The 26,916-nt window shown below is 41.6% G+C and overlaps 1 protein-coding gene across 9 annotated transcripts; it reads right to left on the reverse strand.

Annotated features, from left to right (window-relative positions):
• Window positions 1-8,000: 8,000 nt before the first annotated feature.
• U2AF1 (U2 small nuclear RNA auxiliary factor 1) lies at window positions 8,001-25,831 on the reverse strand. 9 transcript variants are annotated; one of them, XM_074159677.1, is made up of 9 exons: window positions 25,744-25,831; window positions 23,054-23,141; window positions 20,217-20,283; window positions 19,338-19,404; window positions 15,956-16,005; window positions 15,238-15,336; window positions 13,946-14,079; window positions 13,512-13,604; window positions 10,350-11,048 (listed from the first exon to the last, which is right to left on the reverse strand). In XM_074159677.1, exons 5-9 carry the CDS (start codon window positions 15,983-15,985, stop codon window positions 10,916-10,918), a joined length of 489 nt encoding a protein of 162 aa, XP_074015778.1. In that variant the 5' UTR covers window positions 15,986-16,005; window positions 19,338-19,404; window positions 20,217-20,283; window positions 23,054-23,141; window positions 25,744-25,831; the 3' UTR covers window positions 10,350-10,915. The 9 variants fall into 9 exon arrangements, with proteins under 9 accessions (XP_074015743.1, XP_074015752.1, XP_074015778.1 ...); XM_074159668.1 differs by lacking the exon at window positions 20,217-20,283 and adding an exon at window positions 24,236-24,780 and having other exon boundaries at window positions 25,744-25,806; XM_074159709.1 differs by lacking the exon at window positions 19,338-19,404 and adding an exon at window positions 24,236-24,780 and having other exon boundaries at window positions 25,744-25,795.
• Window positions 25,832-26,916: the final 1,085 nt, after the last annotated feature.

The following is a 26,916-nucleotide window of genomic DNA, read 5'->3' on the forward strand; positions in this document are numbered from 1 at the left end:
CAATAAGACCGGGTTTCTCCAAAAGGGCCCCGCGGAGCCCGGGGCGAGGTCTCTGACGGGGGCGCGGGCTCGAGGGGGCGCGCCCAGGCCTCGGTCTTTGAAGGCCGCGGCTGTGAGGAAGAAAGAGGTGCCCAGGCTGCTTGTAACCCCCGAGCTCCAGGCCTCCGGCTATTTGCCGAATTTAGGGAAAGAAAAAAAAAAAAAATACCCGCTGCATCAGAGGGGCTGCTGTGAGGGGAGTTTCAAAGGTGGGGCTGCAGCCGAACCCCCTGAAAAGTCCTCAGGGCTGTGCTTGTGTCCAGGCACCTGGCCTTGTGCCACCAGCCTTGTGGCCCTGTCTCAGCTTGCCCAAGATTGGCATCAGGAGAGAGAGGGTCCAGGTGTCTCTGGGCCTGGTGTCAAAGCCTGGAAATACCCAGCCCCAGGGTGGGATGGAGCTGGTGAAGGCCCCAGGTAGGAGCTGCAGGCTGGAAATGGTGCTACAGAAAGGAAGTGTGACCGTCTCGCTGAAATAAACCCACACTGGTCATTTCACTAGCGGTAGTTGTGCCACGAATCAGGAAATGGGTTTATCCCAAAAGGTGCCGAGCTCTAAGCGTGGCTCTGGAAAACACCTAAACACTTTACTTGAAGCTCCTGTGTTGCCTGCAATATGGCTGCTGGTGTGTTTGCTGGCACAGAGGCAGGCTGCACACTGCTTGTGAAGAAGGAGCCAAGGCCAGGCTGGATGGGGCTTTGAGCAACCTGGTCTAGTGCGAGGTCTCCCTGCCCATGGCAGGGGGCTTGGAACAAGATGATCTTTAAGGTCCCTTCCAACTCTATCCATTCTATGATTCTATGAAGCAGCAGCCATCTTGATCCTTGTGGGCGGCCGTATCCTGGCCAAATTGGCTTCATCTCCATCTGCACCAATGCAGTGGATCGTTATTATGCCCTGATGTCATTATTACACTTCTGATGGTTCTGTCTGAGAATGTGATAATGAAGTATTCGCCTGGGAGGTCACTCAGTGTCACAATGGCTGCATCTGCACTGTTCTGAACGGAGCTTTACAATACATAACAGGGTGCAGGTGAATTCAAGACACTCAGTGCAAATTGTCTCAGAATAATTCTTGACAACTACAAGGTGCTCCAGATTATGCTGAAAGAAAAAAAACCAAAACAAAACACCCCAGAAATCCCTGCATGAAAGCATGAGATACCAAAAATGACTTACCAGAGTGAAACATCTCAAGAACATACCTTGTTGCTGTAGAAAGTCCAAGCAGCCCTTTCTTCTGTATCTTACACAAAAGATACCAATAAAGAGAAAAGCAATTCAAGGTAGCTTTATTTTAGAACATGATTCACCCTGAAGTGTTCCATGTGTTTTAGGTAATCGAAGGAGTGGAGACGATTGTATGTCTCCATCTGTACATACAGATACTACATAGTGTAGCTATTTGGAGAGTATTGCATGCTATATAAAAAATAAAAAGGCACAGGATGCTTTAATCAAATGGTAAAACGAGACTTTACAACTGGATGTGCCTGGTCTGAAACTGAATGACCAGTCGTAGGGTTACAAAGTCAAGAGTCTCTCTGGTAAGAAAATGGACCATGACTAGAATATGGGGTGAAACTTATGAAAAATCACAGCAAAAGCACCGAGCAATTAAAAACAAATCAAGAGAAGAGCCGGGTATTTTATATTGGTCTTAAATAAACAGTGACACTGCGGCAGCCGTTTCACTATATATGCTAAAAATCCACACAAATTACAGAAAAAAATCCATGGTGATGACAAATTACATTACTTTTTCCCTGCCTGTTTCTGGATCAAAGTAGATGTAAACCTACTTTGAATTCCACGTTGTTATTTTCCTAAAGATTTACTAGAAAATACTGCTGTTAAAACAGGACAATTTTTTACTTTAAATCGCAGTTTGCCTAGCTAATTATGTCTGAAATATGCATGTAAAGTGAGGTTTGCACAAGTAACCATTAGCCCCACTATGATGAAAAACATCAACTGTAAAATTGGAATCAGATTCTAGCTTGCATTTGGTGTAGCTAAATTACAGAATGGCACAAGGGGACTGCAGAGTGTGAAAACGGTGAGGTCAAGAACACCTGGCCCTAGAAATGGGTATCAGAAAAAACACGAGACACACGTGAGGGCACACGTGAGGCCCAGCTGCAAAGCACAGCAAAGCAAAAATCCATGAGTATTTGAAACAGAATGGGTGCAAGTGTTTGAAAACTGCAGTTGTACCCACAGAGAGTACCCAAAGAGGGATAACCATACCTTTTATGCCTTTCAGGAGGGACTGAGGGAAGAGGCACTGAGTCAGCTCTGCTGTCTGAAAAAGTGCCAGCCTCGCAGCAGCCACTGCACCTTCAGGCAGATGGGCATCGACATACGAAGTCGGCAGCACAGATGGATTTGCCAGATCCTGTAGAATGTAAAACAGATACCTCAGAGAGTGACAGCACTCGGCATGTTGGAAACTCTCTGAACATAATGTGTGAGACTAGTGAGAGGGATTTGTAATTACACCACAGCTCTGCACTCAAAATTCTATCTCCTTCACCATGTCAGCAGCCAGGTGAAGGTAAGTTAGCAACACTTACAAGAAACTAGGAATTTTGAGTTAAAAAACTGACTTAAAAGATATCCACAGCAACAATGACCCACGCTGTGCTACTGGCATTAGTGGCATTAAAATCAGTCATTGTGGCTGGGAATGAATGCACAAAGCTTCTCTCCATGCCACTACCCGCTAATTAGACCCATTATGGAAGAGCCAAATCACTGGGACACTTAGATTACTCTTCAACCCAGCCTTACAAATAACTCCCATAAATCAGCAGGTCACTACCAATTTCAAAAGTGGAGCCACTTAAGCCATTTCCTGAGATCTGACATCGCTTAGGATTATTTTTCTCCCCAGGAACAAGAGAACTTGTGGTGAAGATTGATATATAGTTTAAATCATGATTAATTTAATCGCATAGCGGCGATGTGACACTGACTAGAGTATTAACATTGAAATAAACAGCTTGTTTAGGAGCAGCAAGCAGAGAATGTTGTTTCTTGTATCAGTGATGAGTAGACATGCTGAAAACTGAAAGGTTCGAGAAGAGAGATCCCTTGGACAAGTGCAATCAGTGATGAAAGGGGGAAGGAGAGAAGGTAAATGCTGTTGTGGTAGGATCCCTGGAGGAGGAAGATCAGGTGGAGGAGGCTTTTTGGGAGAGGCTAATGAACCAGTGGTGCTTTGATGCTACCAAGAGCCCAAGGGAGAGCACAGGGTTATCACGCAAGCTTGTGGAAATGTTTTTATACAAAGGGAGGAAAAAGCAGCCCAAGAAGAGCCACTCCGCATTTTAACTGCGTGGGAGAGGCCCCAAACAATTTGGAGGACAGAATCATAGTTCAAAATTATCTTTGACAGACTGGAGAAATGAGATGAGAAAGTAAAACAGGCAGTTGGCCAATAAGGACAAATGCAAAATTTTAGAGCCAGGCAGGAGCAATCAACTGCTTGAGTAGCCATCTGGGCAGCAATTGCGTAGGGTGGAAGGTATAACTATAGTGCCATGCAAACTCAATGTAAGTCAACAAGGCCCTGCTGTTGTGAAAAAAGCAAACATCATACAGGGTTATGCAAACAGGAATATAGTCTGCAGGACACATGGCACTCTCAGCATTGGTGCACTTTGTTGAGGTACCATGTCCCACCTGGAATGCTGCATTTCAAAAAAGATATGGCCCATGTGGGACATGGCCTGAGAAGCACAGCAGGGAGGTGTAGAGAGAAACATGGCCCAGGAGAAAAGACTGAAAGAAGTGGAGTTGTTCAGAAAAGAGAAAACTGAAAAGAGGCAGAGCTATCTTCACTTAGCTAAAGGGCAATGAGGAAGGGGATAGATAATTTTTCATGTTCCTTCACAATAGGAGAAAGTGGAAAAGGTCAAAGTTACAGCAAGGAGGATTTAGGGTAAACATCAGAACCACAACATTGCTTAGGCTGGAAGGGACCTCCTGAGGTCTGCAGTCCAGCCTCTTGCTCAAAGCACTGTCTGTCTAGAGATCAACCCAGGTTGCTCAGGCCTTGAAGGCCTCCCAGTACAGAGACTGCACAGCCAGTTCAGTGCCTGACTTCATGGAGAAAATGTTTTCCCTACATCCAGCTGGAACCTCCCCTCTTTCAATTTATTACTTCAGTAAAGAACCTGACTTTTCCTCCTGCTGACCTCCCTGTAGGCATAAGGTGGCGGCTGTCAGGTTCTCCCATAATCATCCCTCCCCTGGGATAAGCAAGCCCTGTCCCCCCAGCCTCTCCTCACAGAGCCACCACTCCAGCCCCTGACTGTCTTGGAGGCTCACTCCCCACCAACTCACTCCAAGTTACTGAGGTCTTTTCCCTGTTGGGGGCTCAAAATAGTAGCCAGTATCTAGCTATGGTCTAACGGGTGTCAAGCAGAGGGGCATAATCGCTTCACTCAGTCTGTTGGCTGTCCCTGTTCATCCTACCAAGGATGCAGTTTCCCCTCCTTTGCTTCACAGAAACACTGTGGCCTCATGTCCAGCTTGCTGCCCACCGTGACCCCTAGGGCCTTACCTGCAAAGCTGCTCCTCAGCCAAGCAGCCTGTGACCTGCCAGGGGTTGGTCCACCTAAGGGGTAGGACTTTGTCCTTGTCCAGTTTCATGAGTTTCCTGCTGGCCCATTCCCTCCAGCTTGTCCAGGTCCTTGTGGATGACTGCCTTGCCCTCTAGCGTGTCACATAACACCACCCCAGTTTGGTGTCATCCACAAACCCAATGAGGACACATAAATTTTCTCCTCTAAGTGACTAACAAAAAAAAAAAAAAAAAAAAAAAAAAATTCAAACAGTCAAGATACGGCACAGCCCCATATGGTACTCATAACTGGTCTCCGGGGAGAGTATGAACCACTAATCACTGCTCTCTAAGCCCAATGACCCAGCCAGTTTTTCTCTCATCTGACAAGCCACCCAATGCAGACTGTAATAACCAAGCTTGGATACCAGGGTGGAGTGAGAGACTCCATCAGAAACTTTGTTGCAGTCATCTGCTAGTACTGCAAGGAGGACATAATCTGCTCCTCTCCCTCCACTACAAGTCTGTTCCCTTTCCTGAAGATGTCTTTTCTCTAAGGTGTTACTGCTACCACCACATGTGTGTTTGAGAATCACAGAGTTGTCCAAAAGACCAAAGGCTTGCCTCCTCGGCGGCTGAGCCAAGAAGGGTAATTAAATGTCTCTTTGTTGTGGTCAACATGGTCACACGGAAGGGTCAAAAACCATGAGTCAAACTCCTCCAGAATGAAAAGACAGGCCCAGACATTATTGAGACTATTACTTGGTCAGCTTTTGGCCTGTCTTAGACTTCGGGATTTCCCTTGCCCATCCCCAGCCCAGCAATGCAACAATTAATGTACACAATCCCAAAGTCAGTAATTCAGTCTGCTCACTTTCCACTTGTGCTTTGTCCAGAAATCAGTTCTTCACGTCCTGCCTCAGTCCCTTTATCAAGTCGCTTCCCCCTGCAGCTCCAGGACTTTTATCTCCACCAACACAAGAGGAAGCAGAGAGGAAGCATCCTCCGCTGTTCACTGGAGAGGAAGGGAAAAGGAAGAGGAAATAATGGAAGATGCAGGACTCTCTTGGTCCGTGAAGTGCTCTCTCATCTTCCTCTTAGACACGAGCAGTACTAGCTCTCAAGGGAAAGAGGGCTGGGTAGAAAAGGGAGGAATGCTTTCTTCCCTTGGCTCTTCCCGCAGCTCTCAGGTCCAGGAGGCAGGCTGGTGCACAGGCTGCAGTGGAAGCAGCTCGCTCTCTCCCTCCCTTCGCATGGCCGGAATCCAAGACAGCTCCAGGAAGAAAGCAAGAATGATCTGAAACACGGCCAGTATTCGGTCGCATAGGTAGCAAGACTTGAAATCAAGCCAGGTGCTGGCAGAAGCACCGCAGGCCCAAGCCTGGTAGACTAAAGGCTTTGAAAAACAAAGAGGCAGGGAGACTGGCTTGATCACTATCTGCCTTTCTTCCCACTTAGTCTTGTGGCTCACTGAAACCAGAGCAAAAATAGTAGGTTTTGTTTTTTTTTTTCCTTCCTTCCAGACCTAACTAAAAGAGCAGCTGTTTGGAAACCGAGACCTGGAAGCAGCCTACAGCACACCCATTTCACAGTGCTCAGGAACACAGCACTCTGCATACCTTCGTCAAAAATGCATGAGTTTGTCCCAAAGGAACACCCTTCTCTTCCTAGTGGGAACGTATTTTTAAGGTATTTGGATCAATGGGGCAACCATACTCACACAAACTGCTACAGGGCTCCAGCATCCCACCACTTCAGCAGAAGTTACCACCTTTCTGCTCTGCTGATGCGTGAACGCCCGTAACTTACCTTTGGTCCTGTCAAAACCATCTAGTTAGAAAGCAAACACCAAAACTGAAATTTGTAGCAAAGTAGCAAACCCAATGATTATCAGAGCAGTGCCAAGAAGCAGGTATTTGTGTCTTAACAGCTGGAGATAAGCACACCCTTCCCCCTCCCACTTCGCATATGGTGAAATGAAGCCAGGAGCTACCAGAGTTATCTGTTGGCAGCAGACCCGATTTCTTAGTTCCCACCCTTCAAACCAGATCCCCCAAATCCAATTACAATGGAAACTTTAGATCAATTGAATTAACACCTTTTTTGGCAGTAACTTCCAGCAGGAAAACAGCGGCCTTCTAAAGTGGTTCTGCTGCTGCTGCTGAAATACTACGGGACTGTGGTACAGGATAGCGGTGTCTTTTCACTAGTAGTTCTTGCTGGAAGTTACAATGTTATAAGAAATAAAACACGACATGCGTTAACAGGAGATTAAATCTTTATAACTGGTAAGCACCTTGCTGACAAGGAAGGTTTGTTCGCATAGTTGAGGAGAATCGCTCCATTTTCCCCAAGTATAGATTTAATAAATTTAATATTGCAAAAAGGATTTGGAGACATTTATAAAAAAAGTAACATTAGCTAAACAGACTAATTCAGAAACACTTGTGCATAGTTTTAGAATGCATCACGTATCAACTCAACGTGAAGGTGCCTTGATTTATCCTACAGACATTTGGCAGTAATTTTGATTTTTTTCAAAATGCACTCCAAGGTAAAATCGTGATCTCTCTAATACAGCTCAGCATCCTCCTTGCAATAAATGGCAAATACAGCTTCAAGTGTTCTCCTCTACCTTACCTAGGAGGCATTACTTCCTCATCAGCTGAAGTGAGCACACACCAACTCCATTCCGTTTCTATGCGGTCTTTTCCTGAAGCGAACTATTTTTGGGGGAGGGGGGGGACAGCCATCAGCGCAGCAGCATCAGCACTTAAAAGCATTTGGAAAATGGAGCGATTACCACCCCACCCCCCCAAACTGCCGTGAAAGCAGTTTCACTTCTAATATGCTAAAGACAGTACATTCAGTTTAAGGTGCTGTTATAAAATAGTGGCAATGGACGCAGTTGCTCATGCCCAAAATTTCGCAGCTGGAGCAATTGCAACGTTAGGAAGAATCATCTCTAAAAAGCTATGACCCCTCTCAGTTATTCATTTCTTCCATTAAACATACTCCTTCTGTCAAAAATGAACCGCCTTGTTCTCTACAGACCACCGCAACAGAAACTTGCAGGATCTCTTAACCAGAACCTTACCATTAAAAAAAGAAAACTAACCAAAAATAAGACACAAACCCCAACTCCTAACCCCAAGTTGCACTCTTGATACTTCAACTTTGCGAAGTAACTATGGAGAGGTTATTTTTTGAGTTTTTTTTTCTTTTTTTTTTTAGTTGAAGACATGCTCCACCGGGTCTAAAAGAAGCAGAAGGCAAAGAATCACTCAAGAAATATAGCTCAAGAGCTAACACTTTGTAGTCTATGTCCTCATTAGTCATTTGAAGAGCAGCATCCCATCTGAAGGAAAGGGATAATTTTTGTCAGATTCTTATAAAAAAAGGCTTTATTTTGAACAAGTTTTCTCCATTTGGTTTTACAGTCTCAGCATACATCATATTCATGGACAAGCAGCATTTTCACAGAATAAGAGCCAAATACAAAGAGGAAGCCACTTGGGATTAACAGTTTCAACCTAATTGACTCAGACTTCATAAAATACTGTATGCTGTCACTTATTTGAGGTAAAGGAATTCCATAAATTAAGATCCACTGTTTAACAGAAGAGCCAACAATGAAATATTTGTGAGAAGTAGGTACCTTTGGGAAGGAGGGGGAAAAAATTTTACTCGAAGACATTGTGAGCAACAACAGAAGGGGGAGGTAGGATTTCCACTTTGTATTGGTATAATACAGTTTGGACTACTACCATGTATAAATGTTTAACCAAATTTGTGCAGTTTAAATTTCAAGTTTGCTGAATTTTACTGATAGTATATAGCCTTAGAAGGCGAACGTAACCGAAGATATGTCATGAGCTTAGTTTATATGCTGAATGCTGTCCTTAGGTAATCATTACACAATCAGGTAGTGATCAGTGCTTGAGTTTTTTTCCTTTCAGTGTCCAGTACAGTCCATTCATTGCTTTCACCGCCCGTTATGACATATTCCAGTTACACGGTTAATTTTTGGGTAGCTGTGCAGGCAGACCACAAAATGATGCATTTGGTGGGATTCAAGAGTGCTTTCTTAAGAAAAACTGTATTAGGGGGAGGGAGAAATCAACCTTCTGCTATCTGTTCACACACAAATATACCTGCAGTTTAACAGGGTTTAGATAAACAGATGAAAGCTGTTACGGGGACACATTTATATTAGTTTAAAATTGTTTATAAAGCAAATCAGCTTCTGTCATTATTGCTGTTAAAAAAAAAAGATCTTAAACCTTTTTAAATAGTATCTGCATTGTACTAGATACTGTTTTAAAAAGCAGAAAGACTATCCTCACCTTTTTGACCTTGAGATTTAAATTAGCTCACTAATAATCCTAAATCTCACTAAACAGGAAACGGAGCTGGATTAATATCCTGTAAACTGCAATAACTAAATTACCAATATTAAATTCCTAATGCCTAGCAGAAATAACAAAGGTTTCAGTTCAGCTGTCTAATGCCAGGCACTGTTCAATTTCTTCCAGTGAAAAGAAAGCATAATTTGATTTACGTACTTGCAACAAAACATTAAGCAGTGAAGTTATCTTCACATAGAGAGACACATTTCTTTAAAAAAGGTTACTGGCAAAATAAATTCCACAATCTGGTTGGCCAAACCATTCAATGAGTACAAAATAAATTCAAATTGAATTGGTGCAGGAATTCAGTTGTAAGAGGCAAAGCAGATGCATTTAGAACAGCTCATTTTTCAATATTATTTTGCTTGCCAGCTCCAAGTTTCCAGTGAGCAAAATGGTTTTATATGTATTTTGGAGGCAGAGAGAAGCTGTTTTTTTAGTCTGGCTATGTAATGCTTCCATACCTTTTCCATTAATTTCCCTTTTTTTGTTTATTTTTTTAAATAATAATCAACTTAAGCACCAGCAAATTCTCTCCCCCATTGGAAAGCTATACTGTATTATACTGCTTCATGTACATAAAGTTGTATCTTGCAGAAATATGACCACTAACCAAAATTTCTTACTACATTACACTTTGAATAGAAGCAGACATGAAGTTAAACTGCAAGGCAGCCATTGTACAAATTGTCTCTCAAGAGGTTCCAGCAACATTTCAATTACAGCTTTAACTCTTCAAGAGACACAACCTACAATACATAGCTTTTCTGCAGTTCAATTAAAACTCAGACAGAAAAAGAAAGATGTCTTCTTTGTTAAGAAACTGCCATTAGCTGTTTTTTAGCTAACATCCATTAGCTTTTATCGCACTTCAGACTATTAAAAAGCAAGTAAAGGTAGGAAAAAATTATTTTCCACTAGCATCCAATTAGTATCCTATGACTTTGAACACTAACGAAATGCATTTCCTTAAATGACAACTAAGAGAACACAGATTGAAAAAAAAAAAAAAAACACCAAAACAAACTAAAATCAGTCTTAAGAAATTTGGTCCTTGTATTTAGGACCTGGCATTTCCTTCAATAGATCCTATGTATCATGTTTCATGGAGCATGAGTTTTTTTAAAAAAAACCCCATCTGCCTATTATGAATCACTGCAATAAAAATACTACATTTTTCCCCACACTGTGCTAGGCAACTTTCTTTCCAGCCAAAGAAAAGGAATTTAGTCAAGAATCATATGAAAAAAAAACTGAACTATCAACTCTGGCACAGCCAGGAGTAGCAACTCAACTACTCCAGAGTGCTTAGAAAATAGGCTTTAGATTTTACACCAAGAAATTGGATTTATTGTAAATGCCACAGTCACATTGATAGACAGCACAGACTTCTGGTAACAAACAAACATACATTTTTGTAACTAAGCGTTTCTACTTGGTAAATAAATGCATTTCGCACAGCCTTCCTTTTAAATGTGCCTAAACTAACCTAAATAAGCAGACAGCATAGCAGAAAAGGGAAACTTTTGTGAGTAACTGTTTCTTAAGCAGTATATTATTTTTACTATGTATATAATATTTTATATTATATACACACACATTTTCATCAACAGTTCAAATTATACCCAAATAAAAAAAAAAACCAAACAAAACCAAAACTGGCGCTCCTCCAATACATTTACCACCTTTCCCTCAGGCATAGTTAATCCAGGTATTTGTCAAGTTAGAGGAATGACAGTTAAAAAGACTCCCCCCCACAAGAAACAAGTTACACAAAGAATACTGTATCACTACAAATTTTTTATTCAGAAGCCCATCTTTAAAAAAAATCTCATTATGAACTTGTTTGGTCAAACTACAACACTTTCTAGCAGACATACAGTAAAAATGGCATGGCTCAGAATCGACCAGATCTTTCACGATCTCTTGACCGCCTCCTGTCACGTTCACGTCCTCCTCCACCACCACCTCCACGACCACGATCTCTGGATCTAGACCGACGTTCACGGGACCTCGACCTGGATCTATGCCTTCAAAGAAAGTGTGAATATTTTATTGTTTCATCACATTCAGCAATTTACTTGCAGTACCACACAGCGGAATGCTTAGGGATATAAGTAATGAGGGAGAAGAAAGACATTGTGGCATTAGAAGGATAGTAAATTGGCACTCAGGCTGCAAAACCATGTATTGACAAACAGAACAAACTTAATACCAAGGAGTCAACACATACTGTTAAAAGACTCAGCTGTTCACTGCCAATCATCAGTTATAATGGGTGTGCAAAACTTAAGCAAAGGTATGCAGAGGAACCAAATGCACTGTTACACAGCTGTTAATTAAAGCAGCAAGAGAAGGGGACACCTGCTTTTGCAGTTATGAATTAATTACTCTTAGTAACACACAGCTAAAGTCTACGCCTGTTTGTAAGTTCACTCCTGTTAAATTAATTGCATTAACTAGCAAGTACAATTCAGTTCTTTTTCCTCCACAACTCCCAAAACCCTTCTAGAAGCCATCAGCGTTTGCAAATAATCTTCCCTGCCTCTGAGGTCAATGACTTAAGTTCAGGAAGAAAATTAAAACCACCCAGAATGTACTGCTAACACAGGTACTATGGATTTGTAGCTTATATGGCACTTGTCAAGGAAAAGAGTGGTTTGAATGTTTTTAAGAATTTTTTGAAAAGTCAACTTTATAAAATAGGTAAAGAGTTCAGTTTTAAATATGTTTAGAAATTACAGCAAAACTAAAAAGCCCAGGGAAATGAATGCTACAAGTCCTAAGTTTGCAGAGTATTGTTCCATAGTGAAATGCTTTGGGGTGGGAGTGTGTGCGGTGACAAATTTTACTATGAGAAAGACACGTAACTGTTGCATACCACTGAGCTGTCCAGAATTACTAAATTAACCTATTATTCAAAAGTCCTGGTTTACCCAACTTTTTTTCTACTTGAAAAACTTTGATATATTTCATCCCATGTAGAACTACTTTCATGTCAGCCAAGTTTATACAGTCTACCTGTGAAACCCCACTGAAAGGAACAGACTTTTTAATATCAAGCTTTACTGATATTGTGACATCTTTACTTGTGACAGCTTTAGCTGCACAAAGAATTTAAATAAGGCTAATAAAGACAGAATTGGATGGAGGATTCATCTACTTCATGTTTTACCACAGACTGAAATTGGGCTATCGGTAAAACAATCATCTTCCAAAGCCAAAAACACAAGTCTGATCTTTCTTGCACTAAAAGGTGTTACCTTTTAATTAGCCTTACTAAGGTCAAAAGATCCAGATTCAGACTTGTGAAAGTGATCACAAAGCTAGACAAAATATGCTTTTTTATTTTCTTATCAAACATCTTGAAAGCTTATATTTTAGTTTAAATTAATATTAATTGGGATATTTCAGGAAAGTGTTTAGGCACAAATGCATATGCCTAAGCAACACAATCTACATTTTTCCAAAGTTAAATTCATCCTCACAAGTTCTAAGACACTGCCAATTAGAGACATTTATAGGAAAAACATGTTCACAATCCCAGGCTCCTTCTGTGACTGAAAAACCTACAAAACTGTGCTCTATATAAAAGGAAGCTCAACAATTTTATATGCCTGTCCTAAATAGTAAGGTCCTAAAAGCAAGTGGATTGAATCCAGTTTGAAGTGAACCATCCACAAGACAGGTATCATAGCAACAGCTGTAGTATAAGCCTTTCTACAAGGTACCTTAATAAATAATATAAATACATAATAAAATGTATTTATCACCATCTTTTTTTTTACCATTAAGCAAAATTACTATTCCTTTGCCCTACTTAGAATTCCTACCAAGAAGGGTCACATTGCAAGGCTAGCGTTAGTAAAAATGTGAGCTCAATACAGTGACTGCCTGTTACTAACCCTAAGGAATGAATACTGGCTAAAAGAGTTAGCCCTTAACTGTTAAAAACAAACAAGGCTGGGTACTGAATATAATCTATAGATATGCTTGACTGTGCATAATGCTGGAAGGGGCCAATCCAATTCTGCCAAAATGCCCATTAGCCAAGTAGCTGGCTTCTAACAGGGGCCACAAGCAAATACATTTAGAAGATAATCAAATAGAGAAGAGATGTAAAGCAATGCTTCTCCAAAATAATGTCTGCCTATGACAGGTTGCAGTTTGGGAGATCTGAAGTTCACGCAGGTCCTATGTATTTAGTAACTCAGTGAATATTCTTTTCCTTGAAGTTTGCCTTCCCTTGAAGCCACATCAACCTTCAGCATCCACAGCACCACTGAGCAAGAAGCACCGTAACTTTCAAAAGAAAGACCTATTCCTTTGTTATAAAGTGGCCACTTTTTAGCTTTACTTGATGCCCTTTCATTGGCATGTGTGAGAACTGCATTAGAATAAACAGAGGACTTCAGTTTAAAGATTTGCCTTCACAATTTTCAGCAACTGATCCTTAATTTAACCGTTTTAATAGTGTTTAAAAGCAAACTTACTTTTTACGACGACGTCCATACAACTCACGTCTTAACTCTCGAGAAATGGGCTTCAAATGCATAAAGTTGCAGAAGCCTCCTCGTGTACACTCTCTGAAACAGAATTCAAGAGAGACAGTTAAAATTCCCAGCTCTACACTGTCTCTGTTTGCCCTAAGCCCTACTGGACCTCTACCCATCTGAAAGTTAATCACCTCTAACATGAAAACCAGTAAACTGCAAGCATCATTTACTGACACTGACTCACTCCTAGATCAAAATCCTAAAAATATGTTAAGTGTCAAGAGTTGACTGCAGGTTCTCTATGTTACAATTTCCTGAAGTGGTTTTCTTCCTACACTAAGCTACATGCAGAAGCCACACCCAAGCAACCACCCTGTCTGTGCAAGCATTTCAAAGATACTGTCACAGGCAAACAGGAAGTCACTTTTTACCCCATTTCATATTGACGGCAACAGGCCTCTCTGAAGTCAGTCACAGGTGAAAGCTCAGCATGAATGGGCTGTCCATTAAACCAGCGGTTGTTCAGGTCAATCACAGCCTTCTCTGCGTCTTCTTCACGGCGAAACTAAAAGCAAAATTAACATTTTCTTATGTTACACAGAAGTAGATCAAAGATTCTTATCAAATCAGTTGCATCTGACGCTTAGGACTAGTAATCAAACTAGAAGCTACTTCAGAGTTCCTGGGACAGTCCATCAAATGAAGGGTAAAGATGCTAGCTTTTCATTAATCAGGACTCAGAGCTAATCACAGCACCAATATTTTCTCTTAATTATGTTCTATTAGGACTTTCAAGTTTTGTGGCTTGTATTAGAAGATATGATAGAAGACATTGTGTTTTCTTAGTACAACTTCTAACAAAGAATGCATATGAGTATTTTCTAATAATGCTCCAAATGTAACGAATTTTTTTTCAAATATTTAAGAGAAATCTGCATGAGAACTCATTCACTTAAACTAGAATTTACAAAAATCTGATCCTGTTTTACGATGAATGTAAAATCTAAATTTGAAACTCTTTCACAGCTAACCATTTAAAAATTTTTAAAAACAACTTTGTCATTATGACCTACAAAGCTGAGAATTTTAGGCATGAAAATACTTTCCACTTAAGGGAATGTACAGTAAACTCACACATGCCCAACACTGTACACACAATCAAATTTCTGGAGGTGACAACTGTGTACTCATTATTCAAAGAGATACCACTGATTTTTAAGAACCAAACCTAAATGGCTCCAGTTTGCACCTTAAATCACCCAGCTACTGCCAAATGTAACTTGGTTACAAGATGCTTTGTTTAACTGGGAAGTTAGAAAATAAATGCAGCTGTTGAAAATAAACACACCTGTTGCGAATAAACCTCTTCTCATAATGAAGTGCTTAAAAGGCAGTGCGGTGGGAAGACAGACCCCAAATTAATCTTGGCAAACTAAACAGTCCAGCAGTGGTGACTGTGTTTGTAACAATGTAAAAAAAGAAGTGTTAATCTTTATGAAAATGACACAGGATTTTGACTATCAAGAAAGCTTCTCATCTCTTAAAATTTTTTTAGATTCTATTCACATTTTCCCTCTTTCTACTTTATATTGTGAAGTGCGAGAGGAGCTTATATCCTGAAGAGCTGCTCTCACAAAGTCTACAAGCGTAAGGTAGCTTTTTAAAATTATAAATCAATAAATACCACCCCTATTGATTATATAAACATGACACTTTATCCTACCTTCACATATACATTTCCAACTAGATGATCTCCAAGGTTATCACAAACATTCATCTCCTCAACTTCACCGTATTTTTCTTCCATTTCTGTGAAGACCTCCTAAACACAAAGCAGCCAATTAGAAGTTTGCAGCACATCACTACAGAAGTATTGCATTTAGCAGTTAGTAAATACCAAAGAATGCCTTCCTTTAAAAAAAAAGAAAATACTTTTGTACATTTCTGATTTTAAAATTAGTACTTGCTTGGCCTGTACTGTGTCCATCTGTAAGTACAGCACTAACAGGATACAATAAAATGCTATGGAAAACAGTAAGCATATAGTATTTACAGAATACATAAGATGCACTGAAAACATTACATATAAGCCTTGATGCTATAGTTTTACTTGTTTGTCTAGAAGCAAATTAAGTTTATTTTAAATTTCCAGGGAAGAAGGGGATTATGGAATCAAAATGCTACATGGCTTAAGTTGCTGATTTTTAAACAAAGTCTATTATAAGCAGTAACACTGAAGCTAATCTAACCAAGGAATAGTTATATTCCTGATATCTAGCTATACCAGGAAATATTTAGCACCAAAAGTTTTAAAGTTTTATATGAACACCTGAGGAAACAAGCACTTTTCTCTGAATCCACCTAATTGTGCTAGACACTGAATCTCATTTGTGTCAACAAATCCACAAACACTTTAATGCATTTTTACATCTTTTACATACCTCAAAGAATTCATCATAATGTTCCTGCATCTCAACATCGCTCACAGCACCTGTAAAAATCAAGAGTCATATCAATTAGAGCCTATAAATAAGGAAGAGATTTTGATCATACTACAAAACAATCTAGAGAGGCCGTCTGGAGCATAAAAGACACCATGTAGCATGGAGCTAACTAATAGGAATATTAAAAATAAGTGTGCGTGAAGAGCTTTGAGTCCCTAAAGTAATATGTCAAAACATTACATTGACATGATCAAATCAAAACAAGTTTTAATCAGAACCAAACTTGTATGCCACAAATTTAAAGGAAGGGCAAAGGAATTACTTTGAAATATCACTTAAATTTAATGTACAGTCCCACCTTCTATCTACGAACAATTTTACTTAAACAGAAGGCAAGTGCTTTTTCACATTTGCATATCTTATAGCGTAACAATTTAGTGTTCCTCTTCCTAAAGGCGGAATTTCATTTTAACATATACACCTCTCCAGTGTATACACTAGGATTTGAGAGTTCACAATGTAACATAGTCCAGAATTTTTTATTTTAAATTTGCTCAAAATAGTTATTGAAATGACACACTTTTCTCAGCGCTCTCAAAGAAGGGTACCATAATGCTTTACAATAGAGAGCAAGTTTCTAATTTAATTTTGAATATCAGTTTTTCTGTAGTCCTGCAGAACACCTTTTAGTGCAAGACAAGCCAGCCATATATTCAGGTTAGATTATTCTCATGCTCCAAGCTGGACTTTACAAATAAGCACTGCTTGCCTGCTGCTCTGAAAAAAATGTAAGTTTGGCTGATTTTTCAAAGCTTTAAGAATATAAAAATAAATTTATTTCTTCCAGTCTACAGCATTTTAAACTACATTAAGCTGTACACATTAAAGCCTAATGAATTAGCTCTTCAGCAGTTCAGTAGTTTATTAGGATCAAGCGGAATGGTTTTAAAACGACACCTGCATTTTATGCTATAAAAATTTTCTAGCCTTTAAATTACAAACACTACTGTTTTAGTTCACCGAATGTGGAAGACAAGAAACTGAGCCAACAAAGCTGAGTTTATTCACTTTGGGCTGCTATGAAAAAAAGATGTTTTGGGCTCAGTCATTTTTGGTTAGTATTACCAATTGGACAAACCTTACATTTTTCTTCAAAAGTTCTAATATTAACCAGCCACACACTGGAACTTGAATTACTTTTCTTCTACCCAGCTCACCTCCTGAAGAAGGCTGAGGGGCATTTGTTATATAGTTTAGGCTAACAATGTTTCTGCATTTATGCTTGCTTTTAAGAGCTTGCTTTTTCCCCGTGGTTATATAGCAAATTAAGCAAATATCAAACATTAAACCAGTATTTCTAGACAGTTTAATACTTAACTATATTTCTAAGGTTCTGCCAACACCACTGATCACAGCTTACTAACACCTAATGATTTTTTAGTATTTTTTTTTTTTAAAGATATCAGACAGCGGCTTTGTAAGCCACACTGGGAATAACTACTTTTTACCAGATGGACAAGCGCTAAAAAACTATAAGGAGATTCCATTGTCAAATTAGGAGATCATAAGCAACAGTTAGTTAATGGCTATTTGAATGTCCTTCTAAAGCGGGAAGCATACATATGCACAGGCTTTATAAACATTCATGTTCCAGGGCTACTGGTATCTGAACCTTGAGAAGCCCAATTACTAATTAAAATACTCAGGAAAACTATTGCTGTTCAAAACTAAGGTTAATCCTCTACGACGGCAATAGAAAGGAAGACAGTTAAGCAACAATAACAAAAGCATTAAATAACTACCCAAGTCATCAATTTAAAATACATGCAGTACTTAAGTAGGGACAAATATCAAAAGAGGGAGCCAGGAGTTTCAGCAAACCTACTGATAACAGAGCTCCAGCTCTACCACAGGAGGTACAGCTGGGCTCTGTTACATGTCTACCCACTTGTCAAGACAAACTAAAGTCGAATACCAGCATTTAGAACACTAGAGAATCTGTTCAAGACTCTTACAACTGTACAATCTAAACAGCTCCACAGACCAAACTGCTGTTAACTCTGTGCAAATTAGTTACCAGCGCATTGAGAATGTAGGGACAGAGTGGAAATACCCAACTGTACGGTTTTCGGTTTACTGAAAAAGCATTAACTACTAAGCATCTGCAACAAGAAAGCTACAAACCAATAGAACTGTTTAAGCATCTGGACAAACTTACATAGCTCATTATGTATCTAGCTTGATTGTGTGAAAAAAACCCTCAAATTACTTCACTGGGCCATTATTACTTTTAGAAGCAGGAGATAGTGTTGACTTTTAAGTTAGTGGCTGATTCCACAAAGCGTGTCTAATCAAATGCTGGTAACTAATCTGAACTAGTCTATAATCCAACAGTCAAAAAAAAGGAATAACCAAACAAAGCTTTATTACCACACAGTCAATAATCACTTCAACAAGAAATATTAGTTAGAAAGTAACACCGATCCTTTTTGGTCCTAAAGTGTTTGTTGTTTTTTTTTTTTTTTTTTTAATTCTTTTTCTAATATTGATGATTCAATCACAATGATATATCAGTAATCGCAGATCAACAATCCTGGTCATTTAACTTCTGCCAGTCTCATGGCAGGTGTGTTTTTTTACGCCCACTCCTACCTCATGAGGCGTCATTAAATTAGTTCATGACCATACCCAAATGCTTTCCCCTCCTCAAAAGTACTTTTAAAGATGTATTTTCCTAGGTAAATGTGCAACTTGGTTTTGGAATTTGAATTTTCAAAGCATGGAAGGAATTTTAAGCATGCACCCATCCAAAAAGGACAGCTGCCAGAAGGGAAGCGTTTGTCAGTCAAAGTGTATTCTTCCAAAGTAGACTCTAAATGGAAACTGCATTAACTTAGGACAAATTTCTGCATGCAAAGCTTCAAATTCAAGTTCTCTTAACATTTACAGAGCAGGAAATTTGTTCTGGATGAAGTCAACGTGTCATTGTCCTGCTCTTTTAGAGAGTGGAACCTAATGGGTAACACAAAACATACAGAAAAGCATTCCTAGGATGCAGGCAACTGGCAAGGAGAAAGGTGGTGAGAAGAAAGCAGTGCAAACAAGACTGCTTTACAAGGGAAGTACAATTTCAACCCTTTTTGATTTAATAGATGGTACTCAGATTCCCCTCACAATTTTAGGAGTAGGGAGGAAGGTGAGCAGCACAAAAAAAGGTTTTGGTGGGTTGGTTGGGTTTTTTTGTGTGTTTGTTTTGGACACATTTAATGAAACGTGGTCAGTTTGATCTGTTAAACTAAAATGGTAGACCAGCTTAAGTCGACACTGAGCTCTGACAATCAAGCCCAGGGAACCAGTGAAGGAACTTGTATGAACTTACAGCGCAAACCGTCAGCAGACTGGGAAGAGTTTTGAGGGTTACGGTAAATGTTCAAGAGGGCAATGGTCTGAAATACAAAACGCAACAACTTTATATTATGGAAAATAATTTTAACAAGAAACCGGTTTCCTTTAGGGTCGCTTTAGCCGAGTCTGTGCTGAAAAGAGAGGTGGTTATTCTCTCCCAAGAAGGAGAACTTTCACTTAGCTGGTGACCTTTCTGAATGAACCTAACACTGTAAAGTAATAGAGATCTCATGATACTCCATTATTGTATCTTTTTAAAAATTTTGTTCACCAATATTAATATAGAAGGGTTTTGCAAGATTTCAGGCAGGTACGTAATAGATGGCATCCAAACACAGTATTGAAATTACAAGCATAGTAGTTTGTTTGAATTTGGTTATACTGAATAGTTTCTCAGTAGCAAAAGCCAGGAAGGCAAGTAATACAATAATTACAGCATAACATGAAATCTCCATTTTCCTAAAAACGTTAAGATAACAGAAAACCCACAGTTTTGGGAAACTTACCGTACATCACATGTATACCTATTTATTATTTTTTTGTTAAATCAAGAATTTGAGAAATGTCTGCAGGTTAACCTTTTAAAAAAAAAATGCAGTGTTACTAAGAAATGAGGTTCTCTCTGCAGGGCAAAAGAGAACTTGCACCAAATCAAATTTAAGCAGTCAATTCTGCATTCTGAATTGCACACATTTGACAAGTTCTTGATCTATGCGCAAGAAGAGTTCCGTCACTTGTCCTGTTTGCAACAGCTTTATGTCAGCAGCTCAGAAGCCAACATTATTTTCTCATAATTAGGAGTGGGCTCTTTAACACCATTCTTTAAAAAAATTTCTCCAACTGTGGGACTTACAGTGTGAGCCGTCAGCCGTCTGTGCACTGTTTTGGGGGTTACGATAGATGTTTTGAATCAAGATGGTCTGCGGGGAAAAAAAATAAAAAGGGGAATTCTACTGGCTGCTGTGCATATAATAGACAATTGCAAAGAGACAACTTGTTTGCAAACAGCTAAAAGTAATATTTTATTCTTAAGACTTCCTTTTGTATTTGCAGAATATCTTCCAAAATTGCATCCAGACCATCATATTATGAAAACAGTTTTAATTGACCACCAAGAAAGAGCTGCATTTGTCTCAACAGCTATCCTCAAAATGGGAATTGTGAGGCACGGGAACCTAAAACTTGAAACTACGTGATATTATAGAGATGCCTAGATTTCAAGATCAGATTCATTATTGTAAGTCTAGGGGGAAAAAAAAATAGTGTTATGTGCACAGCATATAATACATAATGCCAGAGAGTCTAAAATGTTACAGTAAGGTTTTTGGGCAAGAGCTACATCTCATTTTGGCATCAGGAATTTCTTGGTGGAATTTCTGTTTAAATAATATAATAGCATCATGGGTTCACATGTTTCCGATCCTTCAAATAAGGACAATATCCTTTTAGCCCTTCTGCTTTTTACTTGAAGAATTAGCCCAGGCAGACTTGAAACCTTACATTTGTACCGTTCTTCTTAAAATCAAGTTGTCTGAAAAAACAAACCATGTTTAAGTTAGTAAACTAATATTACAAAAAAAATCCAAACGTCCACATCACTGTAAGCAGCTCAAAAATTGAAATTTGATTACTTAAAATACAAGCTCAACGTTAGTACAAATCACAATCCCCAAATAATTTTATCTTAGGCATTATTATTAGTCACAGTAAAAAAATCAGAGCTTAAACAAGTCACAGGACTAGCAATATCATACCTACATACGCTGCCCACTTAACATGTTAAAAAAAAATAAATCCGTAACATCACATTTAAAAAAAATCACACTTTTTTTTTTTATCATGGGTACGATCACACCAACCAAAGCTTTGTGCTTCTGTGGCCCAGGTTTAAAATACTTATGTTTTAGCCTACAATTGGAGAGAGCCAGAAACAGGCATATAGTTACAGTGTTTCTGCTGATTGGCGGTAATTTGATCACCCTGGATTGCATGACCTTTCCTAACACAGCTTTTCTATAAAGTAGCTGCCACCAGCAATAGCAACGCAAGGTAAAAATATTGTGCCAGTAACTTCCCATTGGTAAGATATCAGTTCTTCTATTTTCTATCACAGCTGATTATCAGTCTGCATACAAATAAAGATTTCTGTAGCGAAGCCTACATGTCTGCCAGGTAGGTTTGAGACATTACAATACAGTGCATCTGCCAGGCGCGATGCTGTAGCGGTCCCAGACATCCCTGGATGAATGCGACATACCCTCCTGACCCACTTCAGCTAGCGTGGCTAACAGCAGTTTCTGAAGCAAAGCTAAAGACTGCATCAACAGAGGAAACCATTGTTGCACACAAAGATTTTTGTAAAAAAAAAAAAAGTTGTTTGGTAGGTTTTTTTTGTTTTTAACTTAAAGACAGCTACCATGGAGGTTGTCTGATTTAGAAATATTTTGTAGTAGCCAGTGACCTAAATTCAGGTCTCTAAACAACAAGTCACATTTCAGCCCTCTCTCCATTTAGGTCAGCAACATGGAGCAGTTTTGAAAATGGACAACATCATTTTGTAATATGGTGTTTACATTAAAAATTATTACGTTCCCAGAGCTGGAAAACTGGTTTTGTAAATAAAGTGCCAGCAGTAGTCCCTCCCTACCGATCAGTAACCTAGACAGGCCCTCCTAGAACTACCCTGTCCACTCATGTACTCAAAGTTTAACTTCATGAGCACCACTGCTCTGAACTCCAGTCACGTGGACAGTACTTGCCTCCCTATTCTTCTCAAACCAACACCAGCCCACTATTCTAATCAATCCTGCTCCAAGTCAGCTAAAATGAACTAGCAGAGGACTCCACTGCTATGTAGATTTTACTTTTGTAGGTGAAACCGCTGATAATGCAACAGCTCCATAGGCACGCGTATCATACACGATACACCCAAAGAAATCTATTTACCTGTATACCTTAACAATCAGCAGTGATAGAAAAAGGCAAAGCATACAATTCTCCAGGAATGTAACTTCTTAAAACTACAGAGCTCATAATAATAAAGACCCTACCATCCACTGCACTTTTTGGTTTTTTGCCGACAGGCAGTCACACATCGTGCCTCTTACAATATTCACATAGCCAAAGATTAAATAATCCGTCAAGTCAACTGACGTATATACCCTCATCAACCAGGCAAGCTGTTTTCAAAAAACAATTCTTTCACATTCAAAGCAAGTAAGTTACTCTTTAAATTTAAAAGCCTGGGTCAGAGAGCAAATGTAACGACAGAAGAGTCGCTTTTATTTATTAATTAGTTTTCTTCTACTATATGCATAAGGGACTTGAGTTAACACCTTTGAGATAGGCAGAATATGCTGCCATTGTGTGTGATTCAAAAAATCTGGGATGGTTTAAGTGCCTAAACACCACTGAGAAGGCACACTCACCTGAAAGTTAGCACTGGTTGGTCTCTACTACAGGCAAGCTTACAACAGCATCACTTCCTGCAGCCATTAAGGGTGACAGGAGATAATTAGAAATGCTGGGAGAAGTAAATATACCCCCAAAAAAGCAAAAACCCATATAAACTGGGGCCAAAAGCATACTAGTTAATCTGGAGCTTGGTTATTATTCACTTGTATCTGAGAATCTACGTTTTAAAGAAAGAATATACTTCCACAAGAGAGAGAAAACAAAAGGAAAACAAACCTGGCTAAATGTTGGTTTGTTGTGCAACCGAGAACATCTGTCTCCATGACGACAAGCTCCAATTTTGAAATAAAATGAACAGTTGACTCTGCAATTAAAAAAAAAAACCCAAAGTAGTTACACATTGGAAGAGAAAACACTAATATGCAACTCCTATAAAACATATGCCCTAAATGCCTTTACCTTGATGTAGAGAAGTAACACAGAAAAAAATAAATCAAAATGGTATAGAAAAGCATTACAGTAAATCTGTTCATATTCATTCCTCTTTACACCTGATTTACAACAAGTTATGTAATCAATTTCACCCACTACTCAAACCCAAAGTGCATTTGAGACACCACCATGGACAGAAGCGATCACTACTGTTTTACCCTTCCGGTTCTCCACTCTTGTCTTTATATCAGTTTCACTAGGTGATGGGACAGGAAATAATGTGAAAAACAGTCTGAAAAGTCACGCTATGAACTATATGGTTGTGCCTTAGTTCATGCAATCCTCTAGTCTAAACAATATAACCTGCTTTAAAGCTGACACAGTTGCACATACCTAATGTTTTATAAACCACCTGTTTAAAGTTATATTGTAAGGGTAACTCAGACTGCTGCCAACACAGAATTTGAAATTACTCAGGTAAGAGAAAAATCGTGTTACAGAGAGAATGCACATAAGCAAAAGAAATTCATTCAATTAAGTCACTTCCACAAACGTAGTTAATAATTTTAAAATTAAGCATTTAATTTTTTAAAACACAAGCTTTTCTTGAATTAACTATCATCTCATGACACCTTCGAAACTTCGCTGTTTTAGGAATGCTAGTAAAACTCTCACATATAAGTGCAACTCACATGGAATGATGAAAGAAAACCATAAGGAGGTTCAGTTACCTTAACTGAGAAAACTGAATGCAAAATTCTGAAGGGCAAGAAAACTATTATGGGCTATATATGGGTAAGTGAAATATAAGAATTCTCCTGGAAGAAAGATTATTATTCCCATACTCATAGTTAACACCAATTCTTTCCACAATCCTGTGTAACCAACATTAACTCATAGAGGGAAGGAATAATAAAATGCTAAAGCATATCTGATCTCTAGCAAAACATTCTACTGTAAAATTGTGACATGCTTACTCTTCATTATGTTTTTGAAAATATATACTTAGCATTACAGTATACTTACTGTCTTTTCTGAATTCTACCCTGCAACAAAAAAAATATCTAACTATAAAATTTCCAATAGTGCCTCCAACTTCAGGACTTTTCTGGAGAGCTCTGCTTGCTTTTTGAATAGAAAGTAAGCCCAGTACTGGATTTCCATGCGTGCTGTATTGGCATATACTAATACTGTTAAACTGTAATGCACTATATCAGAAAGGAGGCTACAGTAACAGAGCTCAAGGGAGGCTGCCAATACTGCTTTTCTGACAGTCGAGCGAATTGGAACTGGCACGTAGCGCTACAAAGCAGAAGGAAAGCAGAAGCCCCACGGCCAGGGGCTGACAAGAGTAATTTAGTCCAGCAGCAGCACATCGATGCCCCCTTTCATTTTTACGAGCGGAAAAACACGTTGGTTTGGTCAGGCCGACGGTGACCAAATTCTCGTTAGGAGGGCTTTGTAAGTATGCTTCCAACAACCAGAGAAACTAGAGACGTTCCCGACGGGTGGAAGGCTGCAGGCAGAAGCCTGAGGATCAGGATGCAGCAGTCGGGCAAATCCTCCGCACCCTGGGGAGGGGGGAGAAATAACCAGTCGCTGTCCTTGCAGCAGAGCAGAAGCTCTCGGGGCTGCTGCTGCGAGGGGCAGGGACGCGAACAAAAGGGGAAGGAGAGAGGCCCTTTCCGGCGGGAAGATCGGCACCCAAGCCGCCCCGGCCGCTCCCGAGAAGCGCGGCCGGCGTGGGGAGAGGGCGGGGAGGCGGGGGGGGGAGGAGAATGACGGGGACGAGGAGGACGCGGCAACACACCACGAGGCGCGGGCACGCCCGCATGGCGGCGAGGGAGGAGGAGGAAGAGAGAGGGGAGGAGGAGGAGAAATCCCCATGGATCACAGACCCAGCCCGGCCCAGGAGGGAAGGGGAGAGGGAAGCGCATGGGCGGGGCTGGCGGCGCGGGCACGCGCTGGCCCCACGCGGCGAGCGGAGCGCGCGCGCGCGCCCCCCATCTCCCTCCCTCCCGCCCCGGTCCTGGCGGCGCGCGCAGGCGCGCTCCAGCGGGGGGGGAGGGGGGGGGAAGAGGAGGGGAAGAGAGACCGCCGCGGGCACGCGGCGGGGGGGGGGGGGGGGGGGGGCGGGGGGGGAGGGGAGCGCGCCCGCCTCGCTTCCTCTTCCCTCCGCGGCCGCGCGCCGCCACGTTCCAGCGCGCGGAGGTGGCGAGGGGGGGGCACGGGGGGGGGGGAACGCACACTCCCGGGCGCGCGCCCCGGTGCCGGGGGTGCCATAAGGCACCTGAAGCAGCAGCAGAAGAAGTGGGCCGCTCCCCTCCCCCCCCCACCGCGGAGGGAGGGGGGGAGGGGAAAGGGGGAAGAGGGAGGGCAGGCTGACCGCCGCGGTCGGTGCAGGCCGCCCGCCCGGACGGGCGCTGCGCGTCCCCGCGGAACCTGCCGCCAGCCTCCTCCCTTCCCCCCCCCACCAGCCCCGGGGCACCGACGGCGCGGGAAGGGGGGTGGTAGGGTGAGGATGGGCTACTCACTTGTCCTTCTCTGTTCCGAAGATGGAGGCCAGATACTCCGCCATCTCCCACCGCCCGCCCGCCGGACAGCCCGGCGCCGACCGCGCACGTCACAGCCGCCGCGCCGGAAACACTTCTACCGGGCACGGGAGGGGGGAGGGCGCCGCTCCCTGCGCATGCGCGCGGGGCCGCCAGCCCCTTCATTGGGGGAGCGGCGGGGGCCTCGCCTCCTTTTCCCCCACCCTGGCTGGGCGCGCGAGTGCTGCTCGCGCCACGCGGTGCCGTTACCGCGCGTGCGCGGAGTGGTGGTGCCGGCGGCGGCGGCAGCAGCGGTGTGGCGGGGCAGGCCCGGCCCGGCCGCGGCGGGGAGCTGCCGCTAACGCCCCCGGGACGGTGTCCGGTGGCTGCCCGGCGGGGCTGGAAGGCTGCCTTGGGCAGAGGAGGGGGAATAACGGCGCCGTTCCCCGCGGGAGGGGGGGGGGTGGGGAGCTGGGCCGCTGAGCCAGTGGCCTGTGGCGGGACGGAGGAGGCCCTGTGGGAAGTTGGGGGAGCTCTCCTGTGTCCGCAGAGACGGGCACGTATCTCAGCGGGAGCGTTGGGTCAGTGTGTTCAGGTGGGGGAATTACTGGGGAGTACTACTGCACCTCCCTGTCCAGGTGTGTGGCCACATTTGCTAATTGCGCTCTCCTCGTCGGCAGTGTGGCCGTCAGGGTGTCGCACCCAAATGTATGAAGCAGTCTGGATGTTGCCAGAGTAAGCTCAGAACAGGGGAAAGGCGGCTTAGCCTGCAGCTCAAAGAAATTGGGAAGCCTCTGATGGATATTGAAGCACATAGCTAAAGGGTGTGACAACTCAAAAGATGGCAGCCTGACAAAAAAAATAAAGGTAGCCATGAAAGAACGGTTTGCTGGGGCACTGCCTTGACAAATACGATTATAGAGAAGGGCTCAGAAGGGCTAAAGGGCTACAAAGATGGTCAAGAGGATGGAGAACCTCGCTTACAGGGAAAGGCTGAGAAACCTGGATCTGTTTAGCCTAGAGAAAGAGAAGACTGAGAGGGGATTTCATCAATGCTTACAAATAGCTAAAGGGCAGGTGTCAAGAGGATGGGGTCAGGCTCTTCTCAGCAGTTTCCGGTGACAGGACAAGGGGCAAAGGGCGCAGACTGGAGCACAAGAAATTCTGTCTCAAAAT

The sequence above is a fragment of the Numenius arquata genome, chromosome 1 (genome assembly GCF_964106895.1).
Source record: "Numenius arquata chromosome 1, bNumArq3.hap1.1, whole genome shotgun sequence".
NCBI lineage: Eukaryota > Metazoa > Chordata > Aves > Charadriiformes > Scolopacidae > Numenius > Numenius arquata.

Excerpts from the sequence above, each read along its gene's own strand:
- U2AF1 (XM_074159642.1), bottom strand. The coding sequence starts at position 25,787 with ATGGCGGAGTATCTGGCCTCCATCTTCGGAACAGAGAAGGACAA. Across the intron at positions 23,142-25,743 it reads TTCGGAACAGAGAAGGACAA|AGTCAACTGTTCATTTTATT; the intron begins GTGAGTAGCCCA and ends TTTTAATTGCAG. Across the intron at positions 16,006-19,337 it reads GTCTGCTGACGGTTTGCGCT|GTGCTGTGAGCGATGTTGAG; the intron begins GTAAGTTCATAC and ends TGATTTTTACAG.